This window comes from Acinonyx jubatus, chromosome D3 (genome assembly GCF_027475565.1).
Source record: "Acinonyx jubatus isolate Ajub_Pintada_27869175 chromosome D3, VMU_Ajub_asm_v1.0, whole genome shotgun sequence".
Lineage (NCBI taxonomy): Eukaryota > Metazoa > Chordata > Mammalia > Carnivora > Felidae > Acinonyx > Acinonyx jubatus.
Window position 1 is genome coordinate 78,008,584 of NC_069392.1, and position 16,895 is coordinate 78,025,478.

Here is a 16,895-nt window from a genome sequence, read left to right on the forward strand (position 1 = left end):
TAATTCATTCGGACGACTACACAAGACAGGGGAGAGGTGAGAGGGATTCGATCTCTTGCAGATGGTCTCTCAGCTAAAATGTGGCAGAAACTGTTCAACCCTAGCTGCCCTGGTCTAAAGCTCATGCTCTGACCCGTTATCTTGTCTGGACACTTTGGGATCAGAGGAGGAGACACCAAAACTTTCCCTAAGCATTCAAGCTTAAGAGCAGTGAAAACAAAATGGCCTAGGGAGGACCTTTACATGCCTGGCACACATTGAATGAAAGAGATTCAAATCAGATGAGGCAGGGAGGCAAACACGTCTATGAATAACGAGGCAGTACCGGGAGTGAGCTGCCTAAGAGGTAGGAAGAAAGGAGAGAAGATCTAACAGTCTCACCCAGGCCTACACAATTCCCAGCAACGCAAGTGCTGAATGAATGTTGACTGAATGAAACAGAATCAGTCTAGGGGTGCTTGGGTAGCTCAGTCAGTTAAGCATCTGACTCTTGATCTCAGCCAGGTCATGATCTCACAGTTCGTGGGTTTAAGCCCCATATCAGGCTCTGTGCTGACAGTGTGGAGCCTGCTTGGGATTCTCTCTCTCCTCCCTTCTCTGTCCCTCCCCCACTCGTGCTCCCACTCTATTTCTTTCAAAGAGAAGAAATGTAACAGATTAGAGCAATCATTCACAGTCAAATCACAACAAAGAAAAAATAGACTTTTGGTTCAGATTATACTTTAAATAACACTGGTGTATGTTTCCCACATTAAATGTTCTCATATTAAAGATTCTAAGGGGCAGATAATGACTACATGCAATTGAAACTGCCACATAAACTTCATATTGCAACTGAGCATCATTTCTCTAAAGAGATTGACAGATATGGAGAACACGCAGATTCTGGAAGTGACCTTCTCTGAAAATCCCGGTTGGATTCAAGCAGTGTCTCTTGCACCTTCCCTGCTCTCCAGGGTTCCCATCGATCCCTACACTGTCCCAAGAAAATGCTTGCTAATGTGCTAATGCCGAGAATTGGAGAGATGGGTCTCACTTCCAGAGGTTTAAAATAATTGCTACTTGCTATGCTTACCTCAAAACTCAAACTGGCACCTTCTACTAAGGTATCAAGTTCCTTTTTTTTTTTTTTTTTTACCGTACTGTTAAGAATTTCTACGTGAATATATACTGCACCTTGTTCCAATATCAAGCCAGCTGCCATAATCCTTGACCAAGAAGAAAAAATGCTGTAAAATAAAACAAAATAGGGCTCCATCAAAAACAAAGTTATTTGGATTCAGCTGAAAAACAATGTTTTAGGATTATGGGTTTCAGATTTCTGACCTCTTATAACCAATATCTAACTAGAAGCTAGAAGAATATGCCCTTTCCAGGAATTTTTCCTTGGACTAAAGCTAGGTATAGCATTACCATTCAAATGAACACAAAAGTGACATTTATGAATAACTAGAAATAAAGATAACTAACTTAATCCTTTTTTCAGTAAGCTCTATGCCCACTGTGGGGCTTGAACTCATGACCCCGAGATCAAGAGTCACAGGCTGTACCAACTAAGCCAGCCAGGTGCCCCAAAGATAACCAATTTTAATAAAAGACACTATGTAATACCAAAGACCTATGTGGAAAAAAGCCATAACATCCATTTATCAACAAATATTTATTGGCAGTGTACTATGTGCTAATCACTGTGTTAGGTCCTACAAATAAACTCTCTTGCAGGAGTTGTATAATCTAGTGAATAATTCAATAAAATTATTAGGGGTGTGTGTGTGTGTGTGAGAGAGAGAGAGAGAGAGAGAGAGAGAGAAGAGTGTTATCACTGGAAAACACAGGCAATTATGGGAGCATAGAAGAAGGGGTACATACCCCAGATGGAGTAGAAGGGAAGGCTGTCCCAATGAAAAGTCTACAAATCTAAGTAAAAAGTAATAGTCAGTTGAAAGAGGAGTCTGAGGACATCAGAGAAGTATGTTCCTGCGAGAGGGAATAACCCATATAAATGCCAAGAGTCCAGGCATAGCGTGGCAAGGCCAACGTGAGGCTGGTGTGGAGAAAACACGGTGCGAGGCGATGCAGGTCAAGTAAGCAGAAGTTAGGCCACAAATGGCTTTGTAAGCTAAATTAAGCAATATGACTCTTTATAAAATGAATCAGAATCTAAATTCCCTTCTGTTAACATGTCTTGTTTATTGGCCCCTTTTGAGCAAAATTGAAAGCTGATTTGTCCTGACATTATTATGTGTAATCAATTTCATAAATATACTGGATATCCAGTTCAATAGAACACAAAAATGCTCTCATGTAAATCAAGTGACTAGGAATCTGATTTGGGAAGTTATGCTACTTGGTGTCTCTAATCAGTTCTAGCATAGGATGTTGTATAGTGAAGAATTAGTTTTGCCCAAAGAGAGGTCTGGCCTTTGCCTTCAGTTACTTGGGGTGACATCTAGGCCCATGGGATGTCATGCCTGATGGGTGTATTTGCCTGGAGCCTTAGCCACTGGACAATCTTGTATTGGGGGCTCTGGGCCATGTGGTATCAGTTCCACCTCTAGAAGGGCTGGACGTTAAAGGTCAGCCAGGGGAACAAAATGTGATTGATCCCCATTAAAAAGTTGACACGGGGGCTCTGGTGAGCCTGGTTGGCAGGACTCTCTGTGTACGTCACACATGGATGCTGTCATGACTCCATAAGGACAAGAGGACCAGAGGTCCCCTCCTAGACTCTGCCTTCTGAGTTTTTTCCCTTGGCTAACTTCAATCTGTATCCTTTCCTATAATAAACCATAACTGTGAATATAACAATTTTCAGTGAGTTTCGTCCTTCTAGCGAATTGTCAAACCTGAGAGCAGTTTTGAGAACCCCCCGAACTTGCAGGTGTAAAGTATGTTCTTTTTGTGAATATACTCCACACGAGAGGCTCGCCTACCTGCTCTTTACTCAGAACTCACTTATTAGAGCCATCAACTTGGTAACATCTTCCAACTTAAAAAGCTCTATTTCCTCTTTCCTTCCTTCCTTTCCTCCCTTCTCTCAATCTGAGAGAAGGCTTAAAATAATCAACATTTCAAGCAGGGAAATGATGTATTACCTATATCTAAAGTTAGCTTTTCCTGTTAACTTCCTATGGAAGGTTCATTTCAGACATAATGCACCATGGAAGACTAGGTATAAAATGACAGATTGAAATAAATCAAGTAGGAAGGCTTCTGATACCTTCAGAAGAACACCCTTCCTGCACAAGTCATATAAAAAGAAAGTAATTTATATGTGTAAATTATGCCAGGACTTTTAACTTAATATCTAAGGATTTCATGTACAGAAATGCATTCAGATTTCTCTTGATTACATTAAATCAGCACTTAACTTCTCAATCTTATTTATACTGAATATCCAATAATGCCTTACCAAAGCCATAATGTCTGATATGACGAGAACCATGAGAAAAAGGCTGGAAAAAAATAAAGATAGATTACACATAATAGAACAGGCACATTTTAAAAGCACCGCAAAATAAAAATTACAACAACCAAATAACCCAATATTCTGTTAGCACTTTTTCTTCTGAGAATACTACTTTTTTGGAAAGGAGCTCTTTTCATGTTATCATTGGCAACTGACCTGCAGTGACGGGCCGGAACCCAAAAATGTTATTTAACATTTTGAATATTTATTTCAACAGTAGGAAAGGGACACGAATTATGATTTTTTAATTAAACTTTTTACCTTGAGATAATCACAGGCAATTACAAGAAATAACATAGGGGGATCTCATGTACCCCTTGCCTAGTTCCCCCCAAGGTAATATCTTACGAAACTATCATACAGTATCGCATCCAGGATATTGACAGTGATACTGTCAAGACACAGAACATTTCCATCATTACTAGGATCCCTCATGATGCTCTTTTAGAGCCACATGTATCCTCCCTGCACCAACCCTCTGCCTTATCCCATGAGAACCACTAACTCTTCTCCATTTCTATAATTTCGTCATTTCAAGACTGTTGTGTAAGTCGAATCATTTATGTAATACTTTGTGACCTTTTGGGAATCTATTTTTTTTCATTCAGCTTAATTCTCTTGAATTCATCTGAGGTACTGTATGTACCAATAGTTTCATCCTTTTTATTGCTGTGTAGTAATCCACTTGTGGATGTACCACAGCCTGCTTAACCATGTTAAGCACTGAAGGACATTACAAATAAAGCTGCTATAAACACCTGGGTACAGTAGATTTCTCTAGGAAAAATACTACAGAGTGCAATTGTTGGATCTCATGGCAGTTGTGTGTTTAGTTTTATAAGAAACTAAAACTCTTTTCAGAGTGGTTATACCATATATGTTCTCATTTGTAATATCTGAGAGCAATTTCTTGGCATCTTCACTAGTTTTTGGTGTCACTACTTTTTATCTTAGCTATTTTGATTGTCGTAAAACAATACCTCACTGTGGTTTTAATACACATTTCCTTAATCATTAACAATGTTGAACATCTTTTCTTCAGCTTCTCTGCCATCTGTATATGCTCTCAGGTCTTCTGTTCATTTTGTCATTAAATTGTCTGGTGTGTACTGTTGAGTTTTGAGAGTTCTTTATATATTCCAGATAGTAGTCCTTGGTCAGATACATAGTTTGTAACTATGCTCTGCCAGTATGGGCTTGTCTCTTCATTCTGTTAACAGGGTCTTCTCTTTTGCAGAGCAAAAGCTTTTAATTTTCATGAAGTCCAATTTATCAATTATTCCTTCTATGGACCATGGTTTTGGTGTCAAGTCTAACTCTTTTCCTAGCCCAAATCTCAAAGATTTTTCTTTGATGCTTTTCCTAAAAGTCTGAATCTGTGGTCCATTTTGAGTTAATTTTTATGTAAGATGTAAGATTTTGGTCAAGGCTTAAAAAAAAAAAATCACAGCATGCCTCCTTGATTTCCTTAACAAGGCAATGAAAAATTTAATGCTCATGGGTAATACAGAATCTTAGCTTTTTTAGTTGAAGAAATGGACAAATTTCCCTCTGCATTAAGGTATCACAGCAATTAGATAATAAAAGGGAGAAAATGCAAATCCTAAAATCAACTGGTGCTTTTCTCATAAGTCCAAATAGAAACCAACAATGGAAAGTGTTCATAGAATTTTAAATTTCTATATACACTACAGAGGTGCAAGAAAGCTGCCGATTTCTCTCATCTCATTTATAAATTTAATGTTCTAAAAAAGTCTTTCCTCCCAGGCAAACTCATGTGATCAATTATTGAATTTCATTACACAATTCCATTTCAACTAGTCTAAAATCAGTGCTCCTAGTCTAAAATAATCCTTGACTTCTTTTTAAGACATAATTGTTTTTCTAACTATAGGTCTGAAATATAGAAATGTAACTCAATAGTTCACATACATAGATATGTAGCACAAGTCAGACTTATCCTAAGTGAAGTGTTGTTACCATTCAAAGCAAGTCTGATGTAACAGACATACAAGAAGTGTGTTAAACTAAGAGTTTGTGGAGAGCGCAAAGGTCATCCAGTACAACCTTCTGTCCAAAGTATCAATTCTCAAAGTAACAATCTCGATGAAAGCATGGGCTTTAATGGTTCCAGTTACAGAATCTACCCCAATTTACACAGCCCCAATTATTTCAAACTGCTTTCCTTCTTTGAATCAAAATCCGTGAAACAAAAATTCTACCCTATGGCTGTAGTTCTTCGGGAACAAGAATTAAAAAATAAAGGCAATTTAAATGCAACAGACTTGGGGCGCCTGGGTGGCTCAGTCAGTTGAACGGTCGACTCTTGATTTTAGCTCAGGTCATGATCCCGAGGTTGAGGGATCGTGCCCCGCGTTAGGCTCCCACTCAGAGTATGGAGCCTGCTTATGATTCTCGTTCTCTTCCTCTGCCCCTCTCCCCCACTTGCACTCTCTCTCTCTCTAAAGTGAAAAAAATGAAAAAAAAAATGCAACAGACTTTTAAATATATTTTTTGAAGTTTTGTTTGATATTTTTAAATGTTTTTCTAAAACCATGTTTTACTGTGGGACACAGATGATGTTCTGCAACCCTTTTAAAGTAAAACACACCTGATGGTAAGAAGACTTACTATCTTCTTAGCCTCGGTTTCCCTATCTATAGAATGGGCAGGGTAACCGCTACTTCATAGTACTGTTGGGAAAATTAAGTCAAGTAATACATGTCAAGTATCTAATACAGTGCCTGCCTGCCTACTACTACTGATTTCTTTCTTACTCCTTGTAACAAAACTTGAGATACAATTAAGGACACGGTGAAAGATATGACCTCTGCCCTTACAGAGTTCATAGGGTGTGCATTAGTTTGCTGAAGCTGTCATAACAAAGTACCACAGACGGGCGGCTTCAACACCAGCGATGTGTTCTCTTGTAGTTCTGGAGGCTAAGTTTGAGATCAAGGTGTCAACATGGTTGCCCTCCTTCTGAGGCCTCTTTCCTTGGCCTGGGGATGGCCATGTTCTCCCTCTGTGTTCACATAGTCTCTCCTCTGTTTGTGTCTGTGTCCTGATCTCTTCTTCTTATAAGGACACCGGTTGTATTGGGTTAGGGCCCACTCAGATGACCTCATTTTACCTTAATTATTTCTTTAAAGGTCCTACTTCAAATATAGTCCCATTCAACGTATGTATCTGGTGGGCTGGGGGTGGTGGTGGTGTACAACTGAGCCCACAACAGGGTGTGAGACAGAAAAACAAGAAACAGTTCATCACCGTATGAGTTACCTAACTTACCTAGGAATTTGAGGGGAGGACAGCTGACTAAGAAAAGTACATCGGACAGTATGATGTTTGATCTAAGACTTAATTAACAGCAAGGAAAAAGCTTTTCCAGAGCAAATTTTGAACTATTCTGTGGAGACTGAGGAACAGAGAAGTTGCCCAAGTCACACAGCTAGTGAGGGCCGACTTTCAACACAGCACGTCTGACCTCAGGGCCTCTGCTCCCCAGCCATGACGCACAATGTCTCCCCAAGGCACTATCTCCTCTCAGAAAACTTCAGCACGCTTACCATTTTCCCATGAATGTGTCCTTTGTTTACCTTGCTTTACTCATATAGTGTTCAGACAAGAAGGCATAAAAGTAACAGAGTGTTCAATACCTATGGTGATCAAATCACTGTGACAGGAGGATGGGATTATTATTTTCCTGTCCTGGATGTAACATTTCCATGAAAAGCAGATGAGTTTGGGTGTTTTATCTCTAAGATGTTTTCCCACTACTCAGCACCTAGATCCTATGAGTCTGTCCCATGAATACCCCCTGATTCAGGAAATAAATACATGCTACTGGGTTTTTATACAAATGATAATGAATGTTCCCTCTTACCACCTCCACCGACACACTATGATTGCTCATCTCTAATGGTCTCTTAACTGATCTCCCTGCTGTGACTCTTGTCCTCGAGTTATTATCCATACAACAGACAAAGGAGCCTTTGAGCCCTTCCAGTGGCTTCTTGCCACAACTAGGAAAATTTTGGAAGTCCAAACTTTGGCCTAAATGGCCTCATATGATCTGGTCCCTGCCTACCTCTCCAGCTTTACTTCCTCCAGTTCTCCTGCTAGCACCTTCCACTTACGCCTGGCCCTGGTGCTGTCCTTCCAATACACGGTCTCACCTCAAGCCCTTTGCGTGCTCCACACCCTCTCTACCTGAAAGTGCTCTTTCTTCATACGGTTTCATGGTTCATTCTGTGTTTATTCCTGTCTCTGCTTAAATGTCTCTCCAATCTATTTTTCTTCCTGACATTTAACACAACCTGACATTTTATGGCAAACGTTTTATTTATTATTTGTCTCACTGAGTAGATGGCAAGCCCTATTCGCCAGTGTATTACCAGCAGCTAGAACAGTGGCTGGAACGTAACGGAAATTGAAAACATCACGTGCTAAATGAATGGTAGAAGCAATCGGCGTAAAATAAAATTGAAAATGGCTACTACTACACGTTGTGACATCTCTTTCAGATACAAGACTGACTTAACTTCTTCCTTTTGGGTCCAGAGAACACTACAAAATTTGACCCAGAAAAAATCAGATGCGGTGGAAACAACACCAGATAACACTGTAGAAAGCTAAAACCACTCAGGGTAAAATCTGTAACTGACAAAGCAATGATGGAGGAAGCAAATCTTCTTGACAAAAACCAGGTCTGTAACTGACCTAGGTACATTAGACCTGCTAGAGATAATAACCATTACAAAAAAAAAAAAAAAAATCACACCAGCCTGAGCTAAAAATTCATAAACTTTACGATAGATAAAAATTAGATAAAGGAACCAAAATTTTAAAAATTGACCTCAATAAAAATAATTTCAATAAATTAAAAATCAAAATGAAAACATTTGGAAGTAACTTAAAATTACCTCATATAAAATTAATTAAAAAATTAAGCTGGCTTAATAGAATTTCCCCTGGAAAGTGCTCTTCCAATAAAAGTGATTTGATATTGGTGTAATTCTGATTCAAATTTGGATTCCTAAATATGGGAGCATACATCCTGAAGATCAAAACATCTAACAGAACAAAACAATATTCAAAGTGATAGTTTCAAAACATCTTACATTCATTTCAGTTAGTGCAGGGCATGAGAAACTAGCTTTTTGGCTGCTGGATCACAATTTGACCACCCCCCCCCCCCCCACACACACACACATTCTTTTTCAATCACTACTGTTTAGCCATGGCTCTCTTGTATAGTTGAGTATGTACTCAAATATAGAACTGAAAATTATCCCTTTTAGGTCTCATTATTTGGTTGGTTGTTGAATCCTTCTGTAATTCTAAAACTCTTCTCATTCTCCGCTGCTGTCCAGTACTCTCTTATGCTTTGATGCATGATGAAGGTGAGGAAGGTCTTCAAATTCCACGTCACCTCATGCTGTGAAATAGACTGGGCTGAAAATATCCTTATCAGCTGTGAAAGACACTTTGGGTTGTCTGTTTCCAACACTCACTCCAAGCCCCAACTTCTTTCTCTCTAACCACCTTCCAGGTTAGAAGGAACACGTGCCCCTTAGAGTTCTGCTCATTCAGACATACTCTGAAATACGTTGGATGGGTCATTTGGGAAAGACACTGCTTCCCTGATGGGAGGGGAGAACCAGCTGACACATCTCTTTGCCTTTTCCCCTAATGGTCCTTCTTCCTACCTGGATGGTAGATATGATGCATGGAGGTATGAGGAGAAAGGCCAAACTCTAAGAATGGAAAAGCAAAAAGGCAGGGTTGCTGATGATATCACACCAGCTCTGGACTGCCAACCTCTGCACCCCATGTTATGTGAGACACATAATTCCCTATTTCAGCTACTATTGCTTAGATTTTCATTGTTTAAAACCAAAAACATCTTTTTTTGTTGTTTTCAAAAGCATCCTTAATGGATCAACCATTAAGTAATCTTCATGCCTGGATACTTCCTTTTAATGACCTCTACCCAAAATACACAAGTCTTCCGAGATGAAGCCAGTTATCAAGGCTGAGAAAATAGATAAGTTAATTTTTTTTTAATTTTTTACGTTTTATTTTTGAGAGGGGGGAGGGGCAGAGAGAGAGAGAGAGAGAAAGAGAGAGAGAGAGACAGAATGCGAAGCAGGCTCCAGGCTCCGAGCTGTCAGCACAGAGCCGACGCGGGGCTCGAACTGATGAACACCGAGATCATGACCTGAGTCGAAGTCGGAGGCCCAACCGACTGAGCCACCTAGGTGCCCCGATAAATTAATTTTAAAGTCATGAAAAATAAAATAATATGAACACAGCTTTTCTACTTCACCTTTGTTTAATCCTAACTTAAGCAATGAGTTAAAAGAAAAGCAGTTAGAATCATCTCACGGGTTTGTTATACTGAACCCATCCCTGGCATTATGGATCTAACAAGCCAGTCATTAGTATAAATTCTGCCTCCACCTTAACCCCTAGGCTTTCAAAAATTGTGTTGTAAGAAGATGCTTAGCAACATAAACACTGAGATTGAAAATGAGGATAAAAAGGAGAGATGCTATCAGTGATATTTATCAAGTGGCTACTTTAGCAAGTGGCAGGCAGGGAGCGATGGACTTGGGCTTGTGTGATGAATCAGATAAAGAAGACAAGGTGAGGAGCTGGTTCTCACCGGGCAGAAAAGGAATTGCCGGGCTCAGCCTGTGGCATATTAAATCTGAGGGGTCACTGTGACATTGAGGGGGAAATGCAAGTGACTTGTAAAGCTTTAGAATTCAACAGAGAAGACATTTCTGAAGTCTTGACTTTGTCTCCTTGGCCTCTGTTCTCTACCTTGACATTTAGTCTTTTGTTGTGCCAGTCTCAGGACAGTTACTACACACGTACCCACCCTCCACTTCTCATTCCACACGACACCAGCTCTTCCTTGTTCCACATTAAAATCCCTGCCAACAAACATGTATCCGCTCACAGAGATGCAAGAAGTGCATGTCATTTGCCAGGTTTTTTTTAATTGCATCTAACTATTTTTATGTGATATTGACAAGGTATGTTTTCAATGTTAAATTCATGTAAATATGCTGTAAAAATACTAAATTAAACCGGAAAGAAATTGCTACTATTTTTAAACGGTGGAAGAAAATCTTGTAAAATTATTACTATTACAGCAGATGCATAAGAATATGCTAAACTCAGTTCTAGCTTAAACTCATCAAAAAGAGTATGCAAATTTATGCTAATATTAGTTATTTCTTTCAGCATTGAATATGCCAGTTTGATTCAAGAATAACTGCTAAGAAGCTTCATATTTATCTCAAGTGTCTTTCAAAGAGCCTGATCAGTCCCATGCTGATGAGGCAATTTTATTGGTTAAAAAAAGCAAATAGTTGAGTTGACAGCTTCTCTTCCAGAGTCTTGATTGCGTAAGACTGACTGCTCAGAAATTTCTCAAAACTTAGAAGGAATAATTCCCATTCCACTTGTCAAATGTGTAGAAAACAAGACTAAGAAACTATGCAAATTATTGACATGCAGAACAGTTCATTTAAAGCCATGTAAAATGAAATAATGTTACACATTTGTCTCATACATATTTAAGAAATAACCCAAAAGAAGAGAATGATATCCCTTGTGTTTTGTAAGCACAGTTATATCTATGATAAACAAGTCATTAACTATAATTTAACATTTATGTTTTACTGTTTTCTTGGGAAGCTCTTTGCTAGCTTGAATAATATTCTAATAACATTTTATTGTTGAGAAAGCATATTTGTCTGCTAGAGGCTCTAATCAACTAATTTTCTCTAATGACAGCTGAACTCTGGCTACAAGGGTACAACATTTTTTCCCCATTTTTATAATAAACAACCATTTTACAGCATCTTAGTAATCACGTTTACTCTCACTGCCTCAACATGGACAAATCCAATGCTTCTTAAATATTCACCTTACCTTTTTGATGATAACTGCGTAGTTAACTGAACTGCTTCAAAAGCACACATCACAAGAACGAAGGGGATTAAAATCTGTTTAAAAGGACAACAGACCATGCCATGGGTAGTTGAAGAATTTGAAAAACTTAAAAATAAATGCTTTTTCTGCTTATAGCAGTAATTTAACCTCTCAAACAAATTTTATCTACGTTAGTAAAGAGCAAACTCTGAAAACCATGAGATCAATGATATATAGAATAGTGATGAAATGGATTTAAAAATCAACATCAATAGCATATGCAGTATAAAAAGATAACAAATATCAACACTCATTCCAAATAAAACCTAATATAAACTTTTGATTTACGTCATTATAGTAATTAATGACCTGTTCAAATGATTCCAAGAGAGTATGAGAGGCACAGAATGCCCCAAATCAAATAAATTAGAGAGCCTGATAATTTGATTCACAGATCCCTGAACCCATCTGGTCACTTGATACTTTAACTCTATATACATGATTTAGCTGTTCTGCCATTGCTTTTTATTCCTTTATCTTAATATAACTTTATTTCTGATTAAACAACTTAGACTCACTGTAAAATATTTATTAAAAAATTGAGAAAGTTATAATACAATTTATACTGATTGAAAATCCATAATCCAGAGCTAACACATTAATAGTTTGAGCTACTGCTTTCCAGTAACCAATTAAGTATGTGTATACACACACACACACATGCGCGCACTTGATATATAATAAAAAGAAAGGAGAGAGAAGCTAATGAAAAGAAATGATGTTCAAGACTGGATGAGATTGTTGCAAGTGAAATAAAATACAGTTTGGGAGGACCTTCCCTTCTGGCCACATCAGTCAAAAAAGCCATCCAGTGCATTATGTCAGTACAGCTCTGAATGTGGCTGGAGAGTAAAGATCTAGTATTTTAATTTAAACTTTTGTTTTTCTTTGTTTTTTTTTTTTAAAGGAAGTTCTTTTTTTTTTTTTTGAGAGAGAGAGAGAGAGAGCACTCAGGAGATTGGGGGAGGGGCGAGGGAGGGGAGAGAGAGAGAGAGAGAGAGAGAGAGAGAGAGAGAGAGAGAGAGAGAATCTTCAGCAGGTTCCATACTCAGCATGGAGCCTGACACGGAGCTCGATCCCACGACCCTGGGATCATTACCTGGGCCGAACTCAAGAGTCAGAAGCTCAACTGACAAAGCCCCTTCTTTACTTTTTTATTTTTTAATTATTATTTTTTTTTTTTGAGAGAGAGTTTCAGCAGGGGAGGGGCAGAGAGAAGGAAAGAGAGAATCCCAAACAGGCTCCACACTGTCAGCACAGAGCCTGATGCAGGGCTCCATCCCATGACGCTGGAATCATAACCTGAGCTGAGATCAATAGTCAGCCACTTAACCAACTGAGCCACCCAGGTGCCCCACTTTTTTCTTATTTTTAATGAAAGGCCAATACTCTTCAATAGACTAAGAAAAGAGCAACTACCATTTAAAAATGTAATTGAGGGTGCCTACGTGGCTCAGTCAGTTGAGCGTCCAACTTCCGCTCAGGTCATGATCTCACGGTTGGTGGGTTCGAGTCCCGTATCGGGCTCTGTGCTGACAGCTCGGAGCCTGGAGCCTGCTTCAGATTCTGTGTCTCCCTCTCTCTCTGCCCCTCCTCCATTCATACTCTGTCTCTCTCTCTCTCTCTCAAAAATAAATAAAAATGTTTTTAAAAAATTGAAAAAAACTAATTGAAAGTTAAAGAAATAACATGTTTTACAATAGCTCAGTAGAAAATGGGACATGAGAAAAACATCCTTTTGATATTTCTTAGGATCACATTTGTATCAATGCAATAACAAAAAAAAGGGGATATTAATCTAATTAAGAGACACATACTTTTAACAATGGTTACTTTTGTGATCTGAACAGAAGGTAATCAGATTTTAGGCAGATATATACTAACTACGTAAAATGTGCCAGGCACTGTGGTAGAGGGAATAAGACAAGCAGAGTGACCCTGCAGAAGAAAGGAAAGAACATGAATTACATTCCACAGGAGTCTGAACCTCCAGAGCTGAGGAGTCTGTCATGATCTTGGTGCCATGTCATCCAGCTGGTGCCCACTGCATTACTGTAAATGTAAGCACTCAGTGACATACCTGGTGAGTGAATCAATCACTTCTAGATACATGGATTATGAGAACAGATTATAACATGTTGGCAGTCTTGTGGGGAACATAGAGAATCTTTGGGAGCACTACAGCTTTGACCTGCACTGTACTTCCCCACAGGCTTTAATCATCTGTGCTGGGACTTCCCAGGATTTACACAGAATCTGTACTTTGTGGAAGTTAAATGGGCTTAAGCATAAGGCAAAAAGGTTAGCTATATTTTGGAGTAAAAGCTAAAGGGCCCTACCTCCCATACAGCATTGTCTGGGAAGGTATCTTCTTTCTATGCGATCTCACTCTGTCAGAATGACTTCATAATCTTAAGGTCATGTAATGTGTTACATAATCTATCTTAATGTCACAATGAATTGATAATCTTAATCAGTATCTTAATATAATAAGAACATAAGAAAACTAACCTTCCACATCATCAGGGCTCCCATCATAAAAGGACTAAACACGGTCAGAAAGCAATAGACAGAGGCAAGATCAAAGCTAAGGAACCAACATAAAGAAAAAAGATTTTAGAATTCACATCGTAACTTTAAAAGAATGTTCTACTAAAAAGGATGTTTCAACTACCTTTCTGAAAGCTACTCCTACTAAAACACAAGCTTACATCATATCAAGAATATCAGGAAGCCACTCAGATGAAGTAGATATGCATGTGCCGATGCACACCAATCTCCAAAATATATCCTTCGGGATAAAAAGTATGGTACAGAACAGAAATCTAACTTGTATTATTTTTTATTATAAATATGCTGTTTTCATTTAAAATTACCTGTTAACAGGGCGCCTGGGTGGCTCAGGCGGTTAAGTGTCTGACCTCAGCTCAGGTCATGATCTCACGGTGCGTGAGTTTGAGCCCCGCATTGGGCTCTGTGCTGATAGCTCAGGGCCAGGAGCCTGCTTCGGATTCTGTCTCTCCCTCTCTCTCTGCCCCTCCCCAGCTCACACTCTGTCTCTCTTTCAAAAATAAATAAACATCAAAAAAAAAAATTTTTTTTAATTACCTGTTAACAGAAGCTATGTTCCCAGTTCCAAAAAATGCTGTCACTAAGAAGAAAACCTAAACAGAGTTAAGGAAATGGCCAAAACAAGTCGGAATTCATACAAATTTCTCCTTCATTTAGAAAAGATATGCTTATTCTACCAGGAAGGTAACTTGATTTTTAACCTGTACACTTGGTCATAAATTGTCATAAGTGAATGTTCCATTACATGTCCTCACAAATGAATTTTGAAGGAACCAGGCTGAAGAGGCAATGTGCTAAAAACACGAGGCATGTGAGGTTATCCTCACTTGTCACTAGCACCTTTGGGAGGGCATTTTCCAATTCTCTAACAGAAGCAAGTTGGAGTGTTGTATCTGTAGTTGGCCACTGATGGTTTTTTCAAAAGGAGAACATGGACCCAGTGCATGTGACAGGCATCTTTAGGTGAAATTCTGTTTTAGTTGATATACTCTCACCGTGTGCCCACCACATGTGAAACGTGCCAGGTTCTTTGGAAGGCTCAGAAGGAAATAAGATACCATGTTCTATAATAACTCAACAGAGAATGAGACATGAGAAAATGCTAGACATCTTTTTGACACTTCTTACACGTAACATCTGTTTTAATGCAGTAATAAAAAGTATTAATCCTATTGGTATCTAAGAACTAACTGCTAGAAAAGTACTTATATACTGCCTGGTCCACTGAAAGGACTCCATAAATGTTAGCTACTATATTATTACAGACACATACACAAAAGTGGTAAAGAAACACTGAAGAGGATGTATGAATTATGACAACTTTCAGTGAAAAAGTGGCATTCGAGTTGGTGACTTGAGATTCAAATGTATTCATGGATCTATTCACTCAGCCAATCAACTGACCAACCAATATTTATTGTCTAGAATGAGTCAGAAGCAGAGCTAGGCACTAAGCATATAAATACGAATAAAATAGTCTCAAAGTGCTCACATGGTAACTAAGATTATGACAATATATAGAAGTACATGAGGAGCGTTTTAAGGTAAACGGTGGGGAAATAAAAGACATAGTCAAGAAATATTAACAGGTATGACAGAAGCTTAGAGTTTATTGAAGGATACAGTGAAAGAGAAAGTAAGATTAGTGGCATACTAATTAACTAATAGATTAGTGGCATATTAATAAAAAGCCTTCAACTTTACTGTGGAGACAATGACAAGCCCACAAACATTTTAGGTGAGCGATACAAATAAGAAACACCAGTGACAGTGAGATATTCAAATCAGGGAGACAAATAAATATAGGCAGGAAATACAATTGGGAAGTTATTTCAGTAGCTCATGTTAGGGGCAAGGAAGGTCCGAGCTGGTGCACTGGGAGTGGAAATGGAGAATGAGGGCAGACAGTGGGACTTCAGAACTGGACAAGGAATAGCTAAATATGACAACAAGTTTGATGGCCCGGGTGGTTGGGAGTATGGTGATGCCATTCAGTGAGATGAGGCCCGCCAGAGAGAGACTTTGGAGAAGGGTGGACCGTTGTTAGTTTCAGACATATATTTGATGATGCCCCGCAGAATACTGGACATATGGCTCATGAGGTCAGGAGAGGTCAAGGCCAGAGAAGTAAACCTCAGAGTTGTCTGCGTGGAGGCGTCAGTCAAAGCTATAGGAGAGGGTGACATTATCCAGGCACAGGAAGAGGAGAAAGTTAAGCGTAGAGCTTGGAGAAGAACATCACTCAAAATCAGACAAAGGAAGAGTAAGTTTTAGTGCAGGAGAATAGAGCTGATGTAAAAGCTACGAAGAAAACCTGGATCGTGTCCTGAAAGTCAAGGAAAAAGAAAAAGTGAACAGAGTTGAATGTTACAGAGTGGTCAAGTAAAACTCAAGACCAGACTGTGCGGTCAGGGAGCGCCTGCAGACCCAGTGAGGATACAGTCTCAGCAGGGACATCTGACAGATCTCCACACAGCTGCTACGTGCCAGGCACCGCTCTGAGCGTTCTAGGCTTAAGGCTATAGTACCTAAATGGGGAGGAAATGGTAGCAGCAACTATGGATTTTTCTTCCAAGAAGCTTGGGAGTAAACAGAAAAGACAAGATAAAATTATACTTTAGGGAGACGAAGGGTTCAGGGGAAGGAGTGTTTATTCGTATAGGGTGAGTGGAAGGAGCCTGCAAAGACAGAGCAAAACGGAGGGCAGAAGCAAGAGGCAGAGAGAGGGAGAACACCACGGTAAGTTCAAAGGGAATACCTCCCTGCGAATTTATTGAAGCTGATCAGCCAGCCTTCCCAAAGTGAGATTTTATTCCCCCATATTGTCCTTTAGACTTCTACCACT

General features: G+C 39.1%; 1 protein-coding gene across 11 annotated transcripts in view; it reads right to left on the reverse strand.

Moving 5' to 3' along the window:
* The window catches only part of PIGN (phosphatidylinositol glycan anchor biosynthesis class N), a 103,823-nt gene that overhangs the window by 7,517 nt on the left and 79,411 nt on the right, over positions 1–16,895 (reverse strand). For all 11 annotated transcript variants that reach the window (XM_015077234.3, XM_053205801.1, XM_015077235.3 and 8 more), the window contains 5 exons: positions 14,588–14,643; positions 13,991–14,066; positions 11,420–11,493; positions 3,413–3,455; positions 1,177–1,229 (listed from right to left, as the gene is read on the reverse strand). In XM_015077234.3, coding sequence (XP_014932720.2) covers positions 1,177–1,229; positions 3,413–3,455; positions 11,420–11,493; positions 13,991–14,066; positions 14,588–14,643 — 302 coding nt within the window. The remainder of the gene's footprint in view (positions 1–1,176; positions 1,230–3,412; positions 3,456–11,419; positions 11,494–13,990; positions 14,067–14,587; positions 14,644–16,895) is intronic.